Source organism: Lissotriton helveticus, chromosome 2_1 (genome assembly GCF_964261635.1).
Source record: "Lissotriton helveticus chromosome 2_1, aLisHel1.1, whole genome shotgun sequence".
NCBI classification, from domain to species: Eukaryota; Metazoa; Chordata; class Amphibia; order Caudata; family Salamandridae; genus Lissotriton; species Lissotriton helveticus.
The window spans coordinates 451,908,508-451,929,576 of record NC_136059.1 but is presented as its reverse complement, the minus strand read 5'-3'; the positions used below and the strand labels follow the sequence as shown (position 1 = coordinate 451,929,576).

General features: G+C 43.2%; 1 protein-coding gene across 1 annotated transcript in view; it reads left to right on the top strand.

The window, feature by feature from the left end:
- Positions 1–21,069, top strand: part of DHX29 (DExH-box helicase 29) — a 980,951-nt gene that overhangs the window by 697,957 nt on the left and 261,925 nt on the right. The window contains exons 7-9 of the mRNA XM_078675085.1: positions 3,425–3,551; positions 4,273–4,422; positions 20,651–20,816. Coding sequence (XP_078531211.1) covers positions 3,425–3,551; positions 4,273–4,422; positions 20,651–20,816 — 443 coding nt within the window. The remainder of the gene's footprint in view (positions 1–3,424; positions 3,552–4,272; positions 4,423–20,650; positions 20,817–21,069) is intronic.

Genomic DNA, 21,069 nt, shown 5'->3' with positions numbered 1-21,069 from the left:
AATCATCAATAAGGGTTGTTTGGACTGATACATAGTGATCACTAGAATAGTGAGCACTGCATATCAGGCCAACTTCTCACACATACAACATGTTTTTTTTCACCAGTTGGTTTAGTCAAATATTCTTTTTACTTTGGCTATTCCATGCCACTGGCAGCACAAACTTGTTCTATGCAAGTGCAGTATTATAATGTTGGGACAGGAATGTTCCCTGCTTGGCAAACGGGTGTGCCCGATTGAATGTGAAACTGTTTTTTTGGGCCCTGCATTCACGCAAATCTAGCACATACACGGAGGCTTATGCCTGTCCATAGCAACATGAGGTCCAGAACCTGTTTTTTTTTTTAAATGTATAAATCTTTTTATTAAACATGCATCGGTTCCAATAAACAGTACAAAGGTATCAGTCTGGTTATACATTGTAAAAAAGGGCACATGAGGAAAAGTGTCATATCTTTGCATCACATAGGAGGGGAACGTTACGGGATAAGGGGGTCATCTTGTTCAGCACAGCGGGCGGTACAAATGTCTCCAGGGTGCCACAACCTGTTTTTTGACCTTGTGCGATGCACCAAGCGTGCCTTCATAAACGCCATAGGACTACTGCAAGAGGAAGTGAGGCCAGGACCAATCCGGGTAGTGAGGGGACTCTTGGGGGCAGATTTACAATTACTGGCGCATCCCTGCATATTAGCAGGGATGCGCCAGTAATTGTGCGCCATGCCTCCACCACCCATGATGTGCCGCATTTACAATGCGGCACACCATGGGGCAAAAACTGCACAGATGCGTGACGCATCTGTGCCTTAAAGGCGGCGCATTGTTGAAGTTGCGTCGCAAGCGCGACGCAGCTCTAGCAATGCTCTGGGGGGCCTATTCTTCCAATGCTGCGTCAATCCTTATGCCTGCTTCAAGCAGGCGCAGGGTTTTGACGCAGCATTGGCCCAAAAGTGACGGAGTGAAATCTTGTAGATTTCACTCAGCGACTTTTAGGAGGCGTTCCTTTGCCGGAACACCCCCCCCCCACCTGCGCAGGAACGCCTATATGTGGCGCAGGGCTTTACAACGTGACGCATCTCCCAGATGCATCACGTTGTAAGTACACCGCACCATGGCGCAGGATTTGCGCCGCCGCTGCGTCACAAAAGTGACACAACGGCGGCGTAAATGAGGCACAAGGGGCTTGTAAATCTGCCCCTTGGTTTTCCAAACAGTTCCCTTTGTAAACTGCACCAAGAGTTTTAATAGCGAAGCAGCAACGTGTCATACGGCTTCCTACTGTGTACCTGAGAGAATGGTGCAGCCGATGTCTGAGGTCAACCATGAAGATCCTGTGCCACGTCCAAAGCAGAAGCCTGACAGGACTAGAGGCCACAAATGCCAAAGATGCTCTCCCACGAAGGCCCAGACTGGAGGCTGCAACTGCAATAATAGAACACCCATCATAATGCAGTCTCACAGGCTGCAAATGGCAAAGACGAAGGGGTCCATTTACTAATTTTTAATGCCATGTTAGCATCACAAAAGTAACGCTAAACGACGCAAAATCTTTTTTCACCTATTTCCTTTCCAGCGTCAAACCTTTTTTACGCTGGAAAATAACTTCAAAGTAACGCTAAGCAGCACATTACTTAGCGTCAAGGGGGTGTACCATGGGTGGTGTATTGGCGTTCCCATGCAACCACCCAAGTTTTCTGATGCTAAGCCCTATTTACTTTTAATAGTAGACCTGGTTTAGCATGAGAAAATAGCGCCCATTTCAAATAGGCGATATGAAGGAGAAATGCTTTCATTTCTCCTTTCTTTTCTGATTTTGTATATGTGCTGCACTGTACAGCAAACATGCAAGATGGAAAAAGGTTTAAAGTTTGTCTAAGCATGGTATTTTGTACTGGAAGGTAATCCTTCCAGTACAAACCTTAAGTTGGACTTGCGGACACAACCTTGCACTACTGTGCAAAGGTGTGTCCTTGGCGCACGGCTGCTCATTTCTGCACAGGCGTTGGGGAGAGTGCCATATTTCTGTAAATATAGTGCTCTCATGCTCTCTCCTTCTCATGCAACACAGCATTTGGGGCTGCTGCACTGCGTGAGAACTAGTAAATCTGCCCCAAAATGCTGTCCGTCTCCGCTGCCATGCTGATGTGCCGAGTTGCTCATTTACTGAGGATGGTTGCCACTGCGGCCACTGCAGCCCCTGCACCAATGAAGCCACCACTATAGGAATGGGTACACAGAATGTGTCCACTAGTGCCACCAGATTGGCATCTCTACTGACCAGATGAAAGTGGAACCAAGATGCGAATGAAACAAGAGACTGATTGCAGAAAGAAATCTGCACACTTAACTTAAGACTTTTGCCTGGGTGAAATGAGATAGCGAAAGCTGTGCAACCGATTTACCCATCTAGCCTTGCCAGTGGGATAATCCAGAGCGAACTGCTCCTGTGCATAATGAATGCTAATACCCATGCTCCATACCAGGGACTGATGACACTTGCGAACTCCTGGAGAGAATTTAGCGCTATGCTGTAGATCATGAATGAGATTACAGTACAGTACCGGAGACCTTTATTTACCTGTGGAGTATTTCCTTTTGCTGTGAGATTAAAGTGCTTTTTTAAACTAAAAGGTAAGCACAGGTCTGTGCAATGCTTTAATATGGCTGTTGGTTGACTGTTGAGTTCCTGCCCCCACTAAGTCACTGAGAAGCCTTTACCTGCTTACCTTTACTACCCAGCGAGTCAGGTGCAGAAAGGGTCTACTTGACCCAGTTTACAGAGCAATAGTAGGGCAGACCCCAAGACATAACTGGCAAACAACCTCAGCTACCCTGGCTGTGGCCCAGTAGCCCATCACCAATGCGGCCTCCACGACCAACATCTGACTTCCATATTCTGCTCTACTGAGAAATGATTGATGACAGTAAGATATATAATACTGGGAGTTGCTTCTGTCATTACCTTGTGTTATGCCCAAAGGTACTGTATAGATAAGGGAATCCAAAGCTGAGAAAAGATGCCTTACTTCGAGCAGGAAATAGTTTATTAAAGTAAATGGGGAGGATCTGCTGTAGCAGCAAGATACACATACCAATGAAACACGTGATCACTATTCCTCTTGTCTATGTGGGGTTAGGATTCTTGAGTAAGGACGGAAAGTTTGCCGGATGGTGGTGGGTCCTTTGCAATGGTCAATGTTAGTTCTTCTGGTCTACAAGGACAGGATTGCTGGGAAACCAATACTGGTCAACAGCAGCGATGTGATATTTGGTGTTGTTTCTAATGTTTCCGTATAAGGGAAATCTTAACACCTTTTTGCTGTGGTTGGATGCTGGCTAGACTGGTTGCTTTCGTTGTAATGAGCATGCATGTACATTTTTAAATAAAATGTTATTTCTGAAATGATTTAAATTTTTCTAACAGAATGAAAGATACTTGGAGCTAACAGCAAAACTTTTGGATGCGAAGGCCGAGGCTGCTACCTCCAAGCAAGACAAGGACAAGCAGGGTCAGAGGAAGGCACAGGAGCGCATCAGAAGATTTCAACAGGGTATGAACTGCCCATTAGGCCTCTTGTTGCACTTTCAATGTTCTATTATCAGATATAAACCCTTCTTGACCTGGCAACTTTCCTTCTACTTCAGTGGATAGCAGAAAGGTTACTTCAGTCTGTCTGACTTTGATGTAGTATAGCTCTTTTTTTTCATTGACAATAATGCAGTAGTTCAGACTCAAGTGGTTTTCCTTTGTTTTGCCCATACTCCTTTAGGTAGTTTTTGGGGAGGCTGCTTTCGAAATGTTTAAAAAAGTCTGCCATGTCATTCTGAAGATTGGTTTATCAGAGATTCGTAAATAATGGTGTATTCTTCCAGCCACACCCCCGCACTAAACTAATAAACGCGCAACTCCATGAATGAGGCCCCACACTCCACAATCTGCCATGCCCACATATGATTCTCCTGTAATGTAACGAAGGCTCACGAAATAAACATTTGTTTTGTTACCAGGAGTTGAACACATTGGATCAGTTATCATTTCATTTGGAATAAAAACCAAACGATTGTAATTTTTAATATACATTGTAACTTTAACAAAATATGTAAAATAAAGAAGAGTTTTGTAGTTACTGTAAGAGGAATCTGCCAATGGTCAAATAAAATTTTCTCCGGTAATGTGGTGTGATGCCTCAATATTACAAACCTACATTTTGCTGCAAACCTGACGTCGAAAGTCATGCCACTTTTTTAAGACTCCTCTGTTCCCTCCTACAGAAATGGATACGTTGGAAGAACATCCCATGTTTAATCCTGCTATTAAGATACCGGAACTAAAGAATGAGAAGAAAAAAACTCCTGCATCCGATTCATCAGAAGTGGACCTCCATTTCTTTGACCAACCGGAAGCTCCTCCAGATGAGAAAGGTAAGAAGAAATGGATCAGGAGTAGCAATGGGAAGTGTTGCAGAAGCATGGTACATTGCAATCGGTAGGCTTTACTATTATTTACAAGGGAAAAAAATAAATTAAAAAAAGAATTATACAGCGGGACGCAATCCTGCACCCGGTAAAAAAGACAAAGGACATCGTCTGGCTTGGTGAAAACAACACTATTGAAAGAGTTGTTGTTCCTAGTGCAGTCTACTCTGTAGCTCCCTGAACACAAGGACCATTAGTCGGACAACCTTAATATCCACTATTGAAGTTTGCGCCTCGTCCTATAGTTTTAAGAAACAGCTAGAAAGATTGGGACACAGCTAACACCTCACTTAAAAACAGAATTACCTAAAATTGCTCTTTAGTTATTACCAGACCATTGCTTGCCCGTAGCATAGATTTCTAGAATTAAATTTTGTGTGTAATGCTAGATCGGATTGTTGTTATTGAACCTGGTTTGATGAAGTGTAGGGCGCTGTGATTTTCTTGTTCCTCCCTAGTGATCGTTTAATGTTAGGGCTACTCCGGCAAGGGATCATAGATGGAGGTGTGTAAGTTATCTGTGGTTCTTATTTTACCTGATCATGCTATTGTATTGCAGATTTTAGCTTATTCAAAATTCTGAATGGCAAATTGTGTAAGACCCTCTGAAAGCCACAGTTCTTGTTGTGATATAATATTCAAGATGTTATCCTAAGTACTATGAATCCCCATGTTATATGTGCCATCCTCTCAGGACTCTGGGTAGAATAAAAGTACAGTCGATTTATTTTGTTTGGTGACGATTTATTTATTTATAGTGTTTTATAAAACGCAAACATGACCATTGAGGTATCAGAGCGCTGTACAAAGAGAGTGTTGAATGAGGGTTGGGGTACAGTAAGGCATAAGTCTCTAAAGAAACGTTGTACATAGGAGTCAAAAAGCAGGTTACAAAAATAGTAGGATACAGTACAAAATGGGGTATAAAATAGTGGGATACAATATCACATTATGAAACACTGTTCATAAGAATCGAAACATGGGATGCCAAGACAAGTAGGGTACAATATACGAAGTTGTGAAAGAACAGTTTAAAAGTAAATTCTCATATGTCATATTTCTGCCTAGTAGTAAAGCTTTAACGTCTTTCTTGAAGAGATTGCATGAGGTGATTGTCCTCATTGATGGTGGTAGAGTTTCATATTTTTGGAGCAGATCCGGTGAAAGTGCGGTTGTGAGGTTTCTTTTTTGTTTAATCTGGGTGGTTCAAGTTTAAGGGATTTCACACTTCTAGAATCCCTTCAGCCTCCTGAAAGCTTGATTCTGTTGGCTGTGTCTTTGGGACCAGACTTGTGTAATGCTTTGTGAGTCAGGCATGCCACCTTCAGTTGGATACTAACTATAGCTGCGAGCCAGTTGAGGGCTCTGAGAGATGGGGGGGATGTGATCAAAACTTCGTGTGCCTATTAGACGTTTTGCTGCTGCATTTGTTGTCACTTTCATTGAGCTAGGCTGGCTTTAGGTAGGCCTGTGAGTGCGGCATTCCTTTAGTCCAGTCATGCGAGCACTAGGGATTGAACTTTTAAGGCTGTATCTGTCACCACTTTTGATCCCCTCAAGCCGTGTCTTAAGAAGATTGCGGCCTGGATGGACCGCAATTTCTTGAAACTTAACTCTGATAAGACCGAGATCTTATTTTTTAATCAACCCTCCCCTCTCTCCTCTAATCTGTGGTGGCCTGAGGAACTGGACAAGGCCCCACTTCCCAAAGAAGCGGTCAGGAATCTGGGTGTCAGATGGGACAAACAACTATCCCTTGGAGTGCAGGTGCAAACAGCCGCAGCCATCTGTTTTGGAAAAATCAAAACCATCAGAAAATGTATTAATTACCTGCCTAACTCTACACGCAGAACGGTAGTCCATGCACTAATAACCTCTCATTTGGACTACGCGAATGGATTATACCTGGGCCTTTCCCTGGGATTGATCTGCAGACAGTACAAAACGCTGCTGCCCGTCTAGTCTGTGGTACTCCTCTCAGACAACATATCTCCCCCTTTCTGTATCACCTCCATTGGCTTCCTGTCGCTAAGCGAATCGAATTCAAGGCCCTGATACTGGCATTTCGGGCGGGTAAAGGGCTAGTGCCGGTCTATCTCAGAAGGAGACTTCGCCCTTATGCTCAGACCAGAACTCTACGGTCCAACACCCAATGCCGGCTGATTACACCCAGATTCAAAAAAGCCAGATCTGGTGGTAAATCATTTGAGGTGGGTGCCACTCAATGTTGGAACAAACTTCCTATGTACCTGCGCCTCATTTAGTCGGAACCCTTGTTTCGTAAATCCCTTAAAACTTGGCTATTTAGTCGTCAGGACTACTCTAGCTTGGTCAGTTGCCCTCCTCACTGTCTGTGATAGCGCCGGGACAACCCGTTGGGGTAGCTGCACGCTTAACAAATGCCTATCTATTATCTATACTAATATAATAAAGAGAGAGCCAAACCTTTGAGGCGGGTAATCTCAGGAACCACAGCACCAATCACAACACCCAATACAGCGTTGGAAAGGGCAGTTGCAGCAGAAGGACATAGGCTATGCAGACGCCCACCATATACATTTAAAAGGTAAAAGAACCGTGCCAGCAAAGTAGTCCCTTGTGGGCGTGTCTGCGTTGTGCTGTGGGCGTTTGCTGGGGGCTTGACAAACGCTGGGTGCGTGTGGTACGTTCCGCCCTTCATGCCATGTCTCATATCGTGTGCTGTGGGCGTGTGCTGGGGGCATGGGCGTGTGCGGGGCGCGGGATTACGGGGAAAAAAAGCGAGCGTTGTGCCCAATATTTCATTCTTTTCTTCCCAGGTTCTGTACATTCCAGCTCCGGGTGTCCACCTTGCTCCCTTTAAATACCCCTGCACCCCATAATTATAACCCACCCTTACTCCTTAAAATACCCCAACACCCTTAAACACTAACCCATCTTAACCCTATAAATATACCCTGTACCCCAAAACCCAAACCTATCCCTAAACCCTAAAAATACCCCTGTACCCCAAAACCCAAACCTAGCCCTGAACCCTATAAATACCCCTGTACCTCAAAACCCAAACCTACCCCTGAACCCTAAAAATACCCCTGTACCCCAAAACCCAAACCTAGCCCTGAACTCTAAAAATACCCCTGTACCCCAAAACCCAAACCTACCCCTGAACCCTAAAATACCCCTGTACCCCAAAACCCAAACCTAGCCCTGAACCCTTAAAATATCCATGTACCCCAAAACCCAAACCTACCCCTGAACCCTAAAAATACCCCTGTACCCCAAAACCCAAACCTAGCCCAGGACCATAAAACTAACCCTGTACCCCAAAACTCGAACCTACCCCTGAACCCTAAAATAACCATGTACCCCAAAACCCAAACCTAGCCCTGAACCCTAAAAAGAACCCTGTACCGCAAAACCCAAACCTAGCCCTTAACCCTTAAAATACCCCTGTACCCCAAAACCCAAACCTACCCCTGAACCCTAAAAATATCCCTATACCCCAAAACCCAAACCTAGCCCTGAACCCTAAAAATACCCCTTTACCCCAAAACCCATACCTATCCCTAAACCCTAAAACTACCCCTGTACCCCATAACCCAAAACTGTATCTGAACCCTTAAAATACCCAAACACCCCAAAACATATACCTCAGTACCCCAAAACATATACCTCTATACCCATACTTACCTTATCCAAACATTAAAAAAAACATGCTTTTACCATTCATGCATTTACAACGAATTTCGTTGTAAATGTATGCGTGGTAAAAGCATATAAAATGTAATGCCATGCGTTATAATGGCATTGCGGAGTCATGGTACTTTCGTAATGAAAGTATGCGGAGTGATGGTATGCGGAAAGAAAGTTGCGGAATAATGGGTGTTTACCCTCCCCCGGTAAGTACATTGGTGGCACGGCGGCCCACATCTCCAGCAACATACTCATATTTTTTCACCACCGATTTGAAAAATGCACAGGTCTCTCTCATTGATGGCCAGCACCGACATACACTTTTAGACACACCTCCCGCCGCAAGTTCTAGAATTGCGAACTTTAGAGCTGGGTAGCTACTTTCGAATCTCGGCATCAGCTCAACATCCTGTGATTCCAGGCAAATCGCTTTGTCTCCCCGTGCCTACCACAAATGAATGTGTTCTTCTGTAATATAAATTGTGCTCATGCCATGTTGTCGAGTTCGCGCGATATAAAATTGCAAGGAAAAATAAAGTAGGGAAACTCGAGTTCACACACTACTGAACGCGCACTTTTTTTTTTTTTTTGGAAAACCTTTATTTATGCAAAAAGTGTACACAGCTATTCAGCCGAACATCCCGAAGGCACGGCAGCACAATAGAAGCACAAACTTTTCGGCACACACGGATCATAGTACCGGATACATGAGGTTTAATTTATGTTTTAAAATCAGGATAGGTTCGAATAAGACGAATGAAATTCACATATGAAGTAGATAAATAGGAAAGAAAGGGGGAGGGATCAGGCGCCAAATTTTAGAACATAATCATCGAATGAGCGGGTCAAGTAAGCGAGTCCAACACTGTAAAGAAATTCAATTAAACGAGCAAATCAATATAAGCATGTATACCGTCACTATGTTCACCAGGCAAGCGCCCGCCCATTGATATCGATGACACAGTAAATGTAGAGGCACGGGTTACGACATATCCATGAGATTCAAAAAAATTAACCAGATTCACTGATCCCAATCCCAGAAAAAGAGAAAGTAAAAGGAAAGCCAGAAAAACGAGAAGAAAAAAGGCCATAGAAACAAAGAACGGAAAAATAAAATAAAACCCCTCCCCCCAACCCCCCACCCTGCACCCCTGCAGATGGCTACGGCCTACCCCCCTAGCAGCGTGCCTGTCGCCCAGTATCCAAAACCCGAAATATAGTAAGAATATAGAGTTATAAAAGAAAGGAAAAGAAAAGAAAAGAAAAGTAGAGGAGGAGAAGAATATCACACATGCCCCCGTTCTCACTACCCCGTCTGAAACGCACAACCCTAGTCTTGAATCCAGCCAACACTCAATAAAGTTATGAACAATATCACACAGGGAAGACGTCTTACACCGTCCCACCTCCCGCTATCAATAAAATGGCGGAGCCCTCGTCCTTCACACACCCCTTAAATCAAAACCAGGCCAACAGTCTCACCCTTGACCCCTGCGATTTTTCGTACGGAGTCTATCAAATGGCACCATCACAACTCCAGGAGAAACCAAAGTCCTAGGCAGTTCATGAACCGGTATTATGAGTCCGAACAAACTCCCCAGTCCTCCGCAGTCATCCGCCGCCATGACACTCGCCTTCGTCAGCCAAATGTTCGAGTATCCCGATCTCCACCGCCATGAAAGAACCACTCGGGCGAAAAACGAGATCAGCATCCGTCGAGTCTTGTTATCAGTAGTCCCAGGGAGGGGCAGTTCCGTGAACACCACATTAGACGGCTGCGTCGATATTGGCGGGCATTTCTCCAGATCAACAAGTCCGCTAGCACTCTGTGGTCTGGGCAATGGTGTCGAGGCTTTGTCATAAGTGGGGTCTCGATCATCCGGTTCCGCAGGTAGCGTGGGAAAAACTGCTAGCCCAAAGTCTCCAGACAGATCAGGGTCCGTACACGATCGTTCAGTTATGATGTTGCCAGCGATCGTATTGTAGAAAATGGCATCCGTGTATGATTGAAGCTCCCCAATGGCGGCCATTACGGTTCTCAAGGACGGCTCGCTGTTACCCCGCACCGCCTCCACTTGCTCGATTCCAGCCATCTGTGTGTCCCTCGGAGTACACAGTTCCTCCGGGGACAGAAACGTGAGCAGGGCAGGCGGGGACTGAAGGTGCATTTTCAAGCAGTGATAGGGCATCTTGGGCGGTGGCTCCAACCCAGCGTGGGCGCCAGCCGCCGGGACAGGGACCCCCGACCTCACAGCCACTTACAGGATATATACACCTCCGCAGTGTGTACCGAACCGAAGGCACTCCACCAAACTAGGGACAGGATACTCTTCAAGTCAAGCGACCGGACCCTGTCCGGGTCCCACGGCCGTTGTTGTTGAACTGTAACCCGGCAGGGCCAGTACTCGAGGTCCCGGCTCACAGGAGAAGTTAGGCCGAGATCCTCCACACGACAAAACTCCGTCAGTCAGGGTGGTAAAGTTCTCGGGACCACACCGCCAGATTCAGTAATAGTTGATCCGTACGGGGGTCGGGCGTGAAATCAGGATTTCTGGCAGGATCATCAAGCAACAGACGGAGGTCGGCGGAGCCGGGAGCTTATGCGGCCATCTTTGTTCGCTGCTTGGCTCCTCCTCTGAACGCGCACTCTTAAGTGCATCAGCAGTGCACTGTGAATCTGAGCGTTTCACAGGCCTGTCACAGGTAAGAAATGCTATCAGAACTAAAACCTACAAAACAATATACTATTGGCCGGCAGCAATTCATACCTGGACAACGTCGGGACGGGCTGCTAGTTATTATTATATGTCCTAGGATGTTTAGAATGGCGACCTCAGTATTGTGTTCCTGCCTGAAACCTGATTGGGGCTTGTCTAATACATCAGAATTCTTGATGTGTTCACATAGCTGATCATGGCTGCACTTTTCTACCAGTTTAGCCAGGAAAAGCAGATTTGATACAGGTCAAAAGTTGTTTCAGTCATTCTGGTCAAGGCCCTATTTTAGTAGGGGAGATACTTGGTCCATCTTCAGGCAAACTGGGAGGAATCCTTGCTGGAGAGGTGCATGCACAGTTTTCATTAATAGGGGAGTGAAGGATTGGTGGATCTCTTTCAGTAAGTGAGAGGGAACAGGATCATTGAAGTGTGTGGTAGGATTCATTGAATGAATGGTTTTCTGTATTTTCCCCTCAGACCGAGATCTGAAACCATTCCAGAAGGCTCCATTCTTCCTTGGGACAGTTGTGGTGTGTAGTTCAGCTTTCTTGCTGTGTGCAGTGGGAGTGGTGTTGAAGGATTCTGTGGTTTGGGCATTAGCTTGGCTAGGGATAGAGTTTAATATGGTTATGATTAGAACAATGAGAATTTGTTGCAGATGTACGTCGAGTTATTTGTAGGTGTGGGATCAGCCAGTTTTCCTTATTGTTGTTTTATTATGTTAGAGAGGTTTCTGGGCCTTCTTCGCTCTGTCTAGCTGTGATCTGATCGCTGCTGTTTTGGCATTTAAGGTAGTAATTTTGTATGAGATTTTGTATCTTCTCAGCTGTTCGAGATGGTTGTATTTGGTCCTTCCTCAATAGTTGTTCCAGATGTCTTAGTAGTTGTCGTCTTCCATTTTGTGTTTTGGTTGAACCACGGTACTGTGGGTTTATACTTTAGCTTTGTATGACATAGTGGAGTGGCCTTTTGAGCAATGTTGGTCATACTGCTGTTGTAGAGAAGTATCAATTCTTGAACCAAGGTTTAGTTAATCGGTGGAGCCTTGGAAGTTTTACACAGATCCATTAGTTCTGTTCTGTTTACGTGGCTGTAGTCTGTGACCCAGTTTTTTTTCTCTTATTTGCCCTTTAATTGAACTCTTGTGTGGATATTTGAAAAAGGATTTGATGGTGGTATAACCAGTCTGTTGGGGCGATGTCTGTCATGGTTACTGTACCCGGTTTAGCAATGATGAGGTCAAGTTTGGCACCTGTATTGTGAGTTGGCTCCTTAGTCTGCTTGAATCATTTTAAAGTCCCGAAACAGGTTACTGAGTGCTGCCACTGTGGGAACTTTGTCATTGTTCCAATTCAGGTTAAAATCTCCTAATAATATTGTATTAGAGAGCGAGGTGGTATTGAATGTTATAGTTTCCATTAGCTGTTCCAGGAAGACTGTGTTGTTGCCAGCTAGATGGCATAAATGGAGTGTTTTGGTTATCTGTTTATTTACAAGTTTGATTTCAGCTCCTTTGAGCTCAAACGATGGTGTGTCTTCTAGTGAGAGTGAGTTTAGGATTAGGGTGATACCGTAAATTATAGTGAGCCCTCCGCCCTGCTTCAAAGTGCCATCTAGACTTAAAATGGCAAAATTTGAGGGAATGAGAAAGTCCTGTATTGGGGCTGCCGATGGGTTTAGCATGGTTTCAGTTAGGAAGAGAATGTCTAGATCATGTGCTAGGATTACGGGTGTTATATCGGTTGCCTGCTTTATAACTGATCAGCAGTTGTGCAGCATACATTACAGGTTTGTCACTGTTTTTTGAGTCACTGTAGTGGGCATTGTGTTCATTGCAGTCGGGATCAGGTTTTTGTGATTGGCTTGTAGATGGTTGTGTCTCCTTTTTTGTAGTTGGATAGCCTGATGATTGGGATGTTGGATGATGTCGGGGGAGGTATTTTATATGTGCTCTTGTAGTATCTTAAAAGAGGGTTTACCTCTTTTTCTGAGAGGTGATGGTTTGTTCTTTTCGGACGGTAAAGCTTGTTGTCAGGGCGTTGTGAGTCTGCTGTTGTAAATGTGTTTTCTGCTGGCTGGCGAGTCAAAGCGCTTGGGAAGAGGGTGTTAACATCTTCTCTGCAGTGAATAGAAATGAGATTATTTTCTTCATGCCCCATTCAGTCTTCCCGGAGTAGTTGCAAGATGTCATTGATTTGTTTTACAGGAAGGTTGTGTGTTAGGCACTGACACAGCACATCATTGTTCATTGTGAGTGTTTGCATGCTTTCATGACCGGCCTCCTTTTTTCAATAGCGGTTATTGTTTTCTGAAGAGTGGTTGCTCTTCAGGCGTATGGGGCTGTTTGTCGAATGGTCTAGTTGGAGATACTGTTAAGCTGTGTGGACTGGAGGGCTACGATTGTCGTATGGCGATGTTCTTAGGGCGGTGTTGGTGGGTCTAAGGTACTGTTTTGTGGTCAAAGTATGAGACAGGTGACTGGGGGTTTCGTTAAGGTTACTACTTGACTTTTCAGGTTACTAAACAGTGAGTCAAACACTTGTAGGTCATTATCCGCTACTTGGATAAGGATGCTGCCATTTTTATAAATTGAGATACTGGCTGTTGTTTTTAGTACGGGGGAGGGTGCTATAACCAGCTTAAGGCCATGGGGGATGTTGTGTGAGGTTTTGACTGCCTTGAGGGAGTAAAATGCATTCCGCCAAGTTGCTTTACGACTCGTGTGGAAGATTAGATTGGTCTTGATGCTCCTTTTGAGAAGCAAAAATAGGAGTCGGATATGAGAGTTTTAGGTTGCTCCTTAGATTATTTTGTTTCAACTTTTTTGCTCCATTTTTCGATAAGTTAGGTGGGCAGTTGATACTGAGTGAGTTAATTCCTGAGGGGGACAGAGTGGGAGGATTTGCATTATTTTGGTCCCACATCTTCTAATATTAGTGAGGCCATATATCGCAGCAAGGCCTTTTGTGTACAGATGGCTGCAGTGGGGTAGGATCTTGTAGGATAACGTAAAAAATTCAGATCATAAGGCAAGTGTTTTGTCGGTGGTCCTCTTCAAATTAAATTTCTTTAAGCTTTGACACAACCATAACCGAGAAGAAGACTATGAGTCAGATTTACCATTTATTCACGCAGCTTAACACTTTTCCCTCTTTGTATCGGTGCTGTAAATTGTAGCACACGTACAAAGTCAGAAAAGGAAGGAGAAATAAAAGTATTTCTCCTTCCTTGCACCTACTTCAAAAGGGCCCAGTTTACGAACGCAAATCCCTGTCTACTTTATTTAGTAAATTGGGTTTAGCGTAAGAAACCATAGGTGATTGCATCCATGGAATGCCCCCTTGGAGCGAAGTAATGCAAAGTAGCACTATGCGCTGCTTTGCGTTACTGTCACGTTATTTCCAGCGCTAAACAAATTTAGCATTGGAAAAATAAGATTTTGCGTCACTTTTGTAACGCAAACACGCCATAAAATCTTAGTAAATCTGCCCTGATATATTCTTGCTTCGTGTCAGTGTATGACATAGCACTCAGGAATGTCAACCGTGTATCCTTGAACTGCACAGATATTCTGCAGTCAATTTTAAACTATCCAGCACTAATTCTGATAACTTTAATCCAGACCTCCCAAGTTTGAAAAGATTTTCACTTGGTGAGGGGAGAAAGAAGGTGGCGTTTGACGGGATAGGGTCTAGATCAGTGCTTCCTAAACGTTTTAGAACCACATCCCAATATTTAGAGTGACAAACTTTTGTGACCCATCTATCTTTAATGGACAGAAGGCGAGGCGGCTTGTGAATGTAACTAATGCATTGCCATTTACAGATTGCAGATTTTCCATTGAAATGGGCGCTAAATGTGTACAGACTTTGTTGATTAAATGATATAGCACATAAATGATGATGTGTGGAAAATGAGTTTGTGTGAAAATTCTTCATTTGTGCATCATCAATTAAAGTGTCTTGATTTGTTTTGATCCAATTAAAATTCCTTTCTCCATCACACATCAGAATTACACAAAAAATGTTCTACATTTTTATTTTCCTAACTGCTCAATGCATACAGTTCATTTCCAGGTATTTACATTTTGTTATGTGTTGCAAAAATAGAACACCCTACAGCCTTTCCTTTCACAATTCCTGTACTCCAGCAACATTGTCGCATCATTCACTTAAAAAAACTCCTCTCACTTTGCAGTAAGAAAAAGAGAGTAAACACAATTTCTTATGTCAAATGAATAAGCAGCAATTTGTCAGGAGATATAGCCTAATGTTTTACTTCTGTCTTTGAAGCACTGGCAAATGTGACAGAATTTAAAGGCCTCTTTATTTATTGCTCGGACTTTTGCGACCTACCAAAAATCAGTTTAGGACTCACCAGTGGGTCGCTACATACAGTTTGGGAATCGCTGGTCTAGGGAGCGGCGAAGCTTTGAGTCCGTCACAGCCCTTTCCGACATGGATGGGGCTTTTTTTTGTGCAGATTTATATAGCGCGAACTCGACCCAAATGTATTGGAGCGCTTTACATTAGCAGCAGTTACGTTACACAAGGACAGATTCATTTTTTGGGGTAGGCACGGGGAGATTACGCGATTTGTCCATAATCACAGGATGTTGAGCCGACGCTGAGTCTCGAACCTGGTTCCCCAGCTCCAAAGTCGGCAGCTCTAGCCGTCAGGCTACATCTTCTCCCTTTGGACGGGGCAGAGCAAATGAAAGGGTGGGGGGGGGGGATCTGATAGCCCACAGGCTTGAGAGCAAACTGTTCTAACATCGACCTAAAACAATAACAAAAGCGTCAGTGGCTGTTGGCGTGTTCTGGGGAGTTTGCAAACCCCCTGATGGTCATCAGCAGTGCAGAACTTCCATATACAAGCTGAAAACCTACACTTTGTAGAGGTTTCCAGCTCACCTAGTCTACCACTGTGCAATATCGGCTCTTCACTGGGAGACTGTGTGACAAGAGCTGATATTGTGTGACATACAGTGGCCCTTGGTGACTTGGCAGGTCTGATAATCTTTGAAACTCGAGATACCAAACAATTGACCTCTCAAACTTTCGGCTCTGTTACTAAATCAGTGGTTTTCCAGTATACATTTTTCAGCCTCAATGTCTAACTGTGCCTATTGAGGAAAACTAGGAGGAAGACAAATATAGGGGCAAAATTATAAAGCAGCTGCTCACACTCACTGTTCAATAACACAGCTGTTTTATATTTGGAAAAGTTTTAGATATTTCCTCTCCTTGCCCACTAGATTTGAACATTCCCCAGCGATCTACGGACCTTTTTAAAAAATGGATTTCTACAGTTTTTTTTGTCATCAGCCAAAAGGCTCACACTTCAACTTTGCTAATCTGATGAGTCTGGTCGCTGCACGGCAGAAATATGCCTGGAGGCTGCTGGTATATCCCATTTGGTAATACCTTCTAAAACACTATTAGAAGTGACACCAGGTATGTATATTAAAATATTACCCTAACAGATCTTGTTATGGTATTAAACTGAGTCCCTAGCCTGTACCGAGCTTCCAACTGCCAAGCATCAGAGACGCAATCTTAGACAAAGTATCAACCAACGCAAGGCACAGCACATCTTTTCCCTTTACAATCACACACACACAGCATGCAAAACCAATGCATAAATGGAATCAAAGTGAACAACCTGAACAAGGCCATATGAGGTGCAACCCACATGACATACAAAACAGGCGTTGGACTCTGATAGATACCTTGGAACTACATGCCACACTCAAACAACCATCAAAACAGGCAACGTACATGGCCACGTGCATAGGGTCTCCTCAAGTAATTGTTCCTCACAGAGGACACACATACTTGTCTGCTCCCTGCACAGTGCACAAACTCATAATTTGTCTCAGTCCACATAGGGCAAACTGTCACTTCCCCCCCTTCTGTACCTAAGGCTACTCACAACTTTTCACCTACACAGGGCAAAACATCACATTTTTTACAGCAACATAGGGAACAAACTGGCCCACCCTCACTCAGAGCAGCAACTCAGATTATCCCCTGGACTTTGCATTATCATGTACTTTACACCCACCTGCCACTTTCGGTGCACGTAGAATACCATCATGGTCACTGGTATAACTCCATCAGGAGCTGAAATTGTATTCAGATCAGCCACTAGCTTAGGCTGATCTTCTAAACATAGGATTAAAAAAAGAGCTCTCCCTACTTGACATACTCTGGTAAAACAGACTAAACATAAACATACATGAGGGACTGAAAGATACAACACACTCCTTGGCCAATCAAGAAGAAGCACAAAGTCACGCCTATTGATGTTTTTCCGTGTTATGAAGTGTGGTAATACTGCATAGAGGAGCCATGTCCTTCTATCCTCATTTCATGTTTAAAACCATTAAACACTCATTTAATCAACTACACTTTTCTCACAAGCTGCGTTTTGCTCCTTTCAGCCAGGCTTCATTTGAAGCTTGCTTGGGAGACTCCCCTTAAAAAACTAAATTGCTGGTCCTAGCTGCTGTTGCATGTATCACCCTATCTCTAAGTGCCTGTTCTCTTTGAACATATTGAAAAAATGACCATCAAATCCAAGGACATATTGGGCAATGGGCAGTCAGGCTGCCAATACGTAAAGGATCACAGTAACAGCCCTATGCGATGCCCAGTCATTCACTTTACCGATTCGTGATGGATGTTCTGCTGCTCTCAGTGACAGTCGACACGATCTGCTCCTGCAGTTTATGATTTAGATGGTCTTTAGGCTGTGCTAGTCTTTTGTAGTATGTTGTCCAGAATTGGTTTGGGTACATTTTACACCCATTAGACACGCATAACTTGCAGATTCCCACTGAGCTCATATATTTTGACTACCCTCATCAGTGTACTTCCAGTACTTTAACTCCTTTTTAAGCCGGATGTGCCATTTCAAACGTATGTAGATGATACTTTGGTCCTTTTTGGATCATCTTGCTCTCTTAAACAGAATCTTGATTTCATTCAGTTCATGTTCACTGGTGTCCATGAATGGATGAACAATCTGCTGCCATACGCTGGTGCAGGCACCCTTGCACCATGGTGTAAAGATGCCTACATCATGGGGCAATTATTTTTGTGCAGGAAGGAGCACCTTCCTGCACAAAAACAATAAAATTAGGTGATTTCCTCTTCATGCTGTAGAATGCAGCACTCATTGAAAGTGGAAAAAACTAGTAGATATTAAAAACATTTCTTCGTTGCACCTTGCTATGCCACCCCAAGGATGGCATAGCATTCTGAAATATTTCTAGATCTAAGATTGCTCGTAAATCTGGAAATGCATCAGTGGACATGGGTGTTGTGTGGGAACACCCACAGCAACACCCATGTCATGCCCCTAGCACGCAAAGACTTGTGTGAAAACGGGCAATATTTACAAGCACAGGTAAAGCCATGCAGGGTGGCTATACATGTGCTTGTAAATATCACTCTTGTTATGAAGAACAAAGTAACCCAAATAAGGTTGGTCAGGGACCTTGGATAATCAAACCAAGAATCCTATATCTTTTGTAAGGATCGAAACGCCGTCAACTTGTTGTACTTCATATACACCTCTTTATTTAATACTTATGTGTAATGATGTCTCCACTATAATTTGTTTGTCCTACCAAAATGTGTCTCATACAACCAATTTACTCTGTCTGAGCCTTTTTGTTTCATGTTGGAGGTCTTATCCACTAAGTTGGATACAGGCTTGTGTCCCACTTTATTTATTTCTTGCTTAATGTTGTGTATATTAAAGCAACTATATATTAAAAACACCTATCCTGCTGGACAGCTGTAAAATATAGTACTGATTGGGTCTATATTTATTGTTTGCTCTCATTAATCCTTGTCTAGGGACCACTGTTTTTAGAAATAAATGTAAATATCACTCAGCAGGATTCGCCGCTGGTGCGTCACGCAATGTGATGCACCGGCTGCGCAAGGGGCTTGTAAATCTGCCCCAAAGATTTTTTTGTTAATGTTGTCTGTAAACTAGAGTAAAACACCAGCATTAAAGAAAGAGGTTGACTGACACCTTATTAAAAATCAGGACAAGTGAATATACCATGCTATTATTTTTGACTCCCTATAAGTATGGAGAGCCACCATAAAGTTGTTGAGTCTTCCTCCAACTTTTCTGTCATACAACTATGAAGACTGCTTGTTCTTGTTCGAGGAGCATTGGGCAAGATCGCTAATGCAATAGTCAAGTCAAAAAATGAATACTTTAGGACTGAAAAATCCAATCCAACAAAGTTTTGCTGCCAAAATGGTTGCCAATTTTCGTAATGGAAAGCATATCTCCCAGGCTTTCATAAGATTAAACTGACTTTTTGTCCATGTTGGAAGCACATTTAAAATCGTGTTATACTCATCTGTCTCAAGTAAAGAATCAAGATTCAGGATCTATGCAAGACTCTGCTCACTAGTGGGTCCGAGACCCAGTTCTGTATAAATTAAGCGAAATCATTTCTCACCAGTTTGGTATGAAACTCCATGACTGGAGTTAACCAAAAAACGGAGCCCGAATCTCTCATCGTATTGAATCTATGAGGGATAAATCTGATATCTGGATCCATGGATATCTTCCAAATCAGGTTTTCCCTCTCCGAATGAGGAATGACAGAGCCTTGTCTCGGTTTTTGTAAACTGAATAAAATCTTCCTGTTTAGATTGCCGTCTGTTCAATACCGAGTGTTATGTTATGTTATGTTATTGGCCTCTTGTATCGCGCATGACTCACCCAGGGGCATCTCAGAGCTTACCTAGACGAAAACGGAGGAGGAAAAATAATGTACCAAAGTTAGAGAGGTTTAAAATAAGAAAGCCTTCAGTAGTTTCTTAAAAACCAGATAGGTGGACTTGCGCAGAGCTTCTGGTAGGGAGTTCCAATACTTGGCGGCGATATATGAAAAGGCTTTGCCCCCTGAACGCGTCCGCCAGATATGCGGAATCATCAACAGTGCCCTATTCAGCTCTTAGATGCTCTGAAGTTCCTGTACTGAGGTTGAAAACCTCCAAGAGGGCGCGTGGAGTTGGGAGTGCACTCACCCTCATTTGTCGGAAAGACAGCCTGCCAACTCACACTAAGCTACGAAGTCTCTTGCTTTTTTTATGTGAAGCACACCCATATTGTGCTTGTGCAGCTTCGGCCCCTTCATGCACAGTGGCCTGTGTGCCCTTTAATCAAACACCTCAAGGGACTTTTTTCTGTGTTTCACCTTTGCTATTGTTAGGCATGAAAAGTAAAATAAAATGTGTGTTCCTTGCTTGTGCTGCCTGTACAATCAAGTATTTTGCATGGATGCTATTAAAACTCTAGATCATTGTTAAGGTTTGACTGTGAGACACACAAAAGAATCTGTTTGGAATGAACCATTTTTGTCTTCTTAGCCATTAAATGAAAAGATTACCTTTAATTTGCTAATTATTTTTTTTGAAAATATGCCTTTATGCTAACTATTTCATTAATTGGTTAAAATAAGATTGACTAGTATTTGGAGATTCCATTTGATATCAAGCTGTAAAATCTCTTAAGTGCTTGTCTGACAGACCAATATTGAACTCTCCTTGATAGCACATTGGAACACTATGATTTTTAAATAGCTTGATGTAATACATTGTATCCCTAAATAAAGAAGAGACTTATGAAGCCATAAAATGTTAGTTACTTAGCATATGTCTAGGTTTGCAGAAATAGATGAACGACTTAAAAATCTTTATTATTCTTGAACATATGCCATATAAGTGATAATTTTTGTACTTTTTCAGGAAAAAAGAAAGAACCTCTCGATGTTCGGAACTTCGACTACACCGCCCGAAGCTGGACGGGTAAATCCCCGAAGCAGTTCTTGATAGACTGGTGCAGAAAAAACTTTCCAAAGAGTCCAAATCCATCCTTTGAAAAAGTGGCGGCCGGCAGATACTGGAAATGTAGGTATGTTTGCGATTGCTCAATTTTTTTTAGACTAAATATCTGTACCTGTATTTACTTTTATGCATAAGCTACTTAACCTAGAATTTATTTATTACAATTTAGATCTGTGTTTCAAAACGAATATTAAGGTTGAACAATCTGATTTTATATATTATTTTATATTGAATTTAATAAAAGGGACGGTAAACAAGACCTTCAGATGGAAAGGTCTGCAGTCACATTTGCCAAAGAATCACCTGCATAGTTAAAAAAG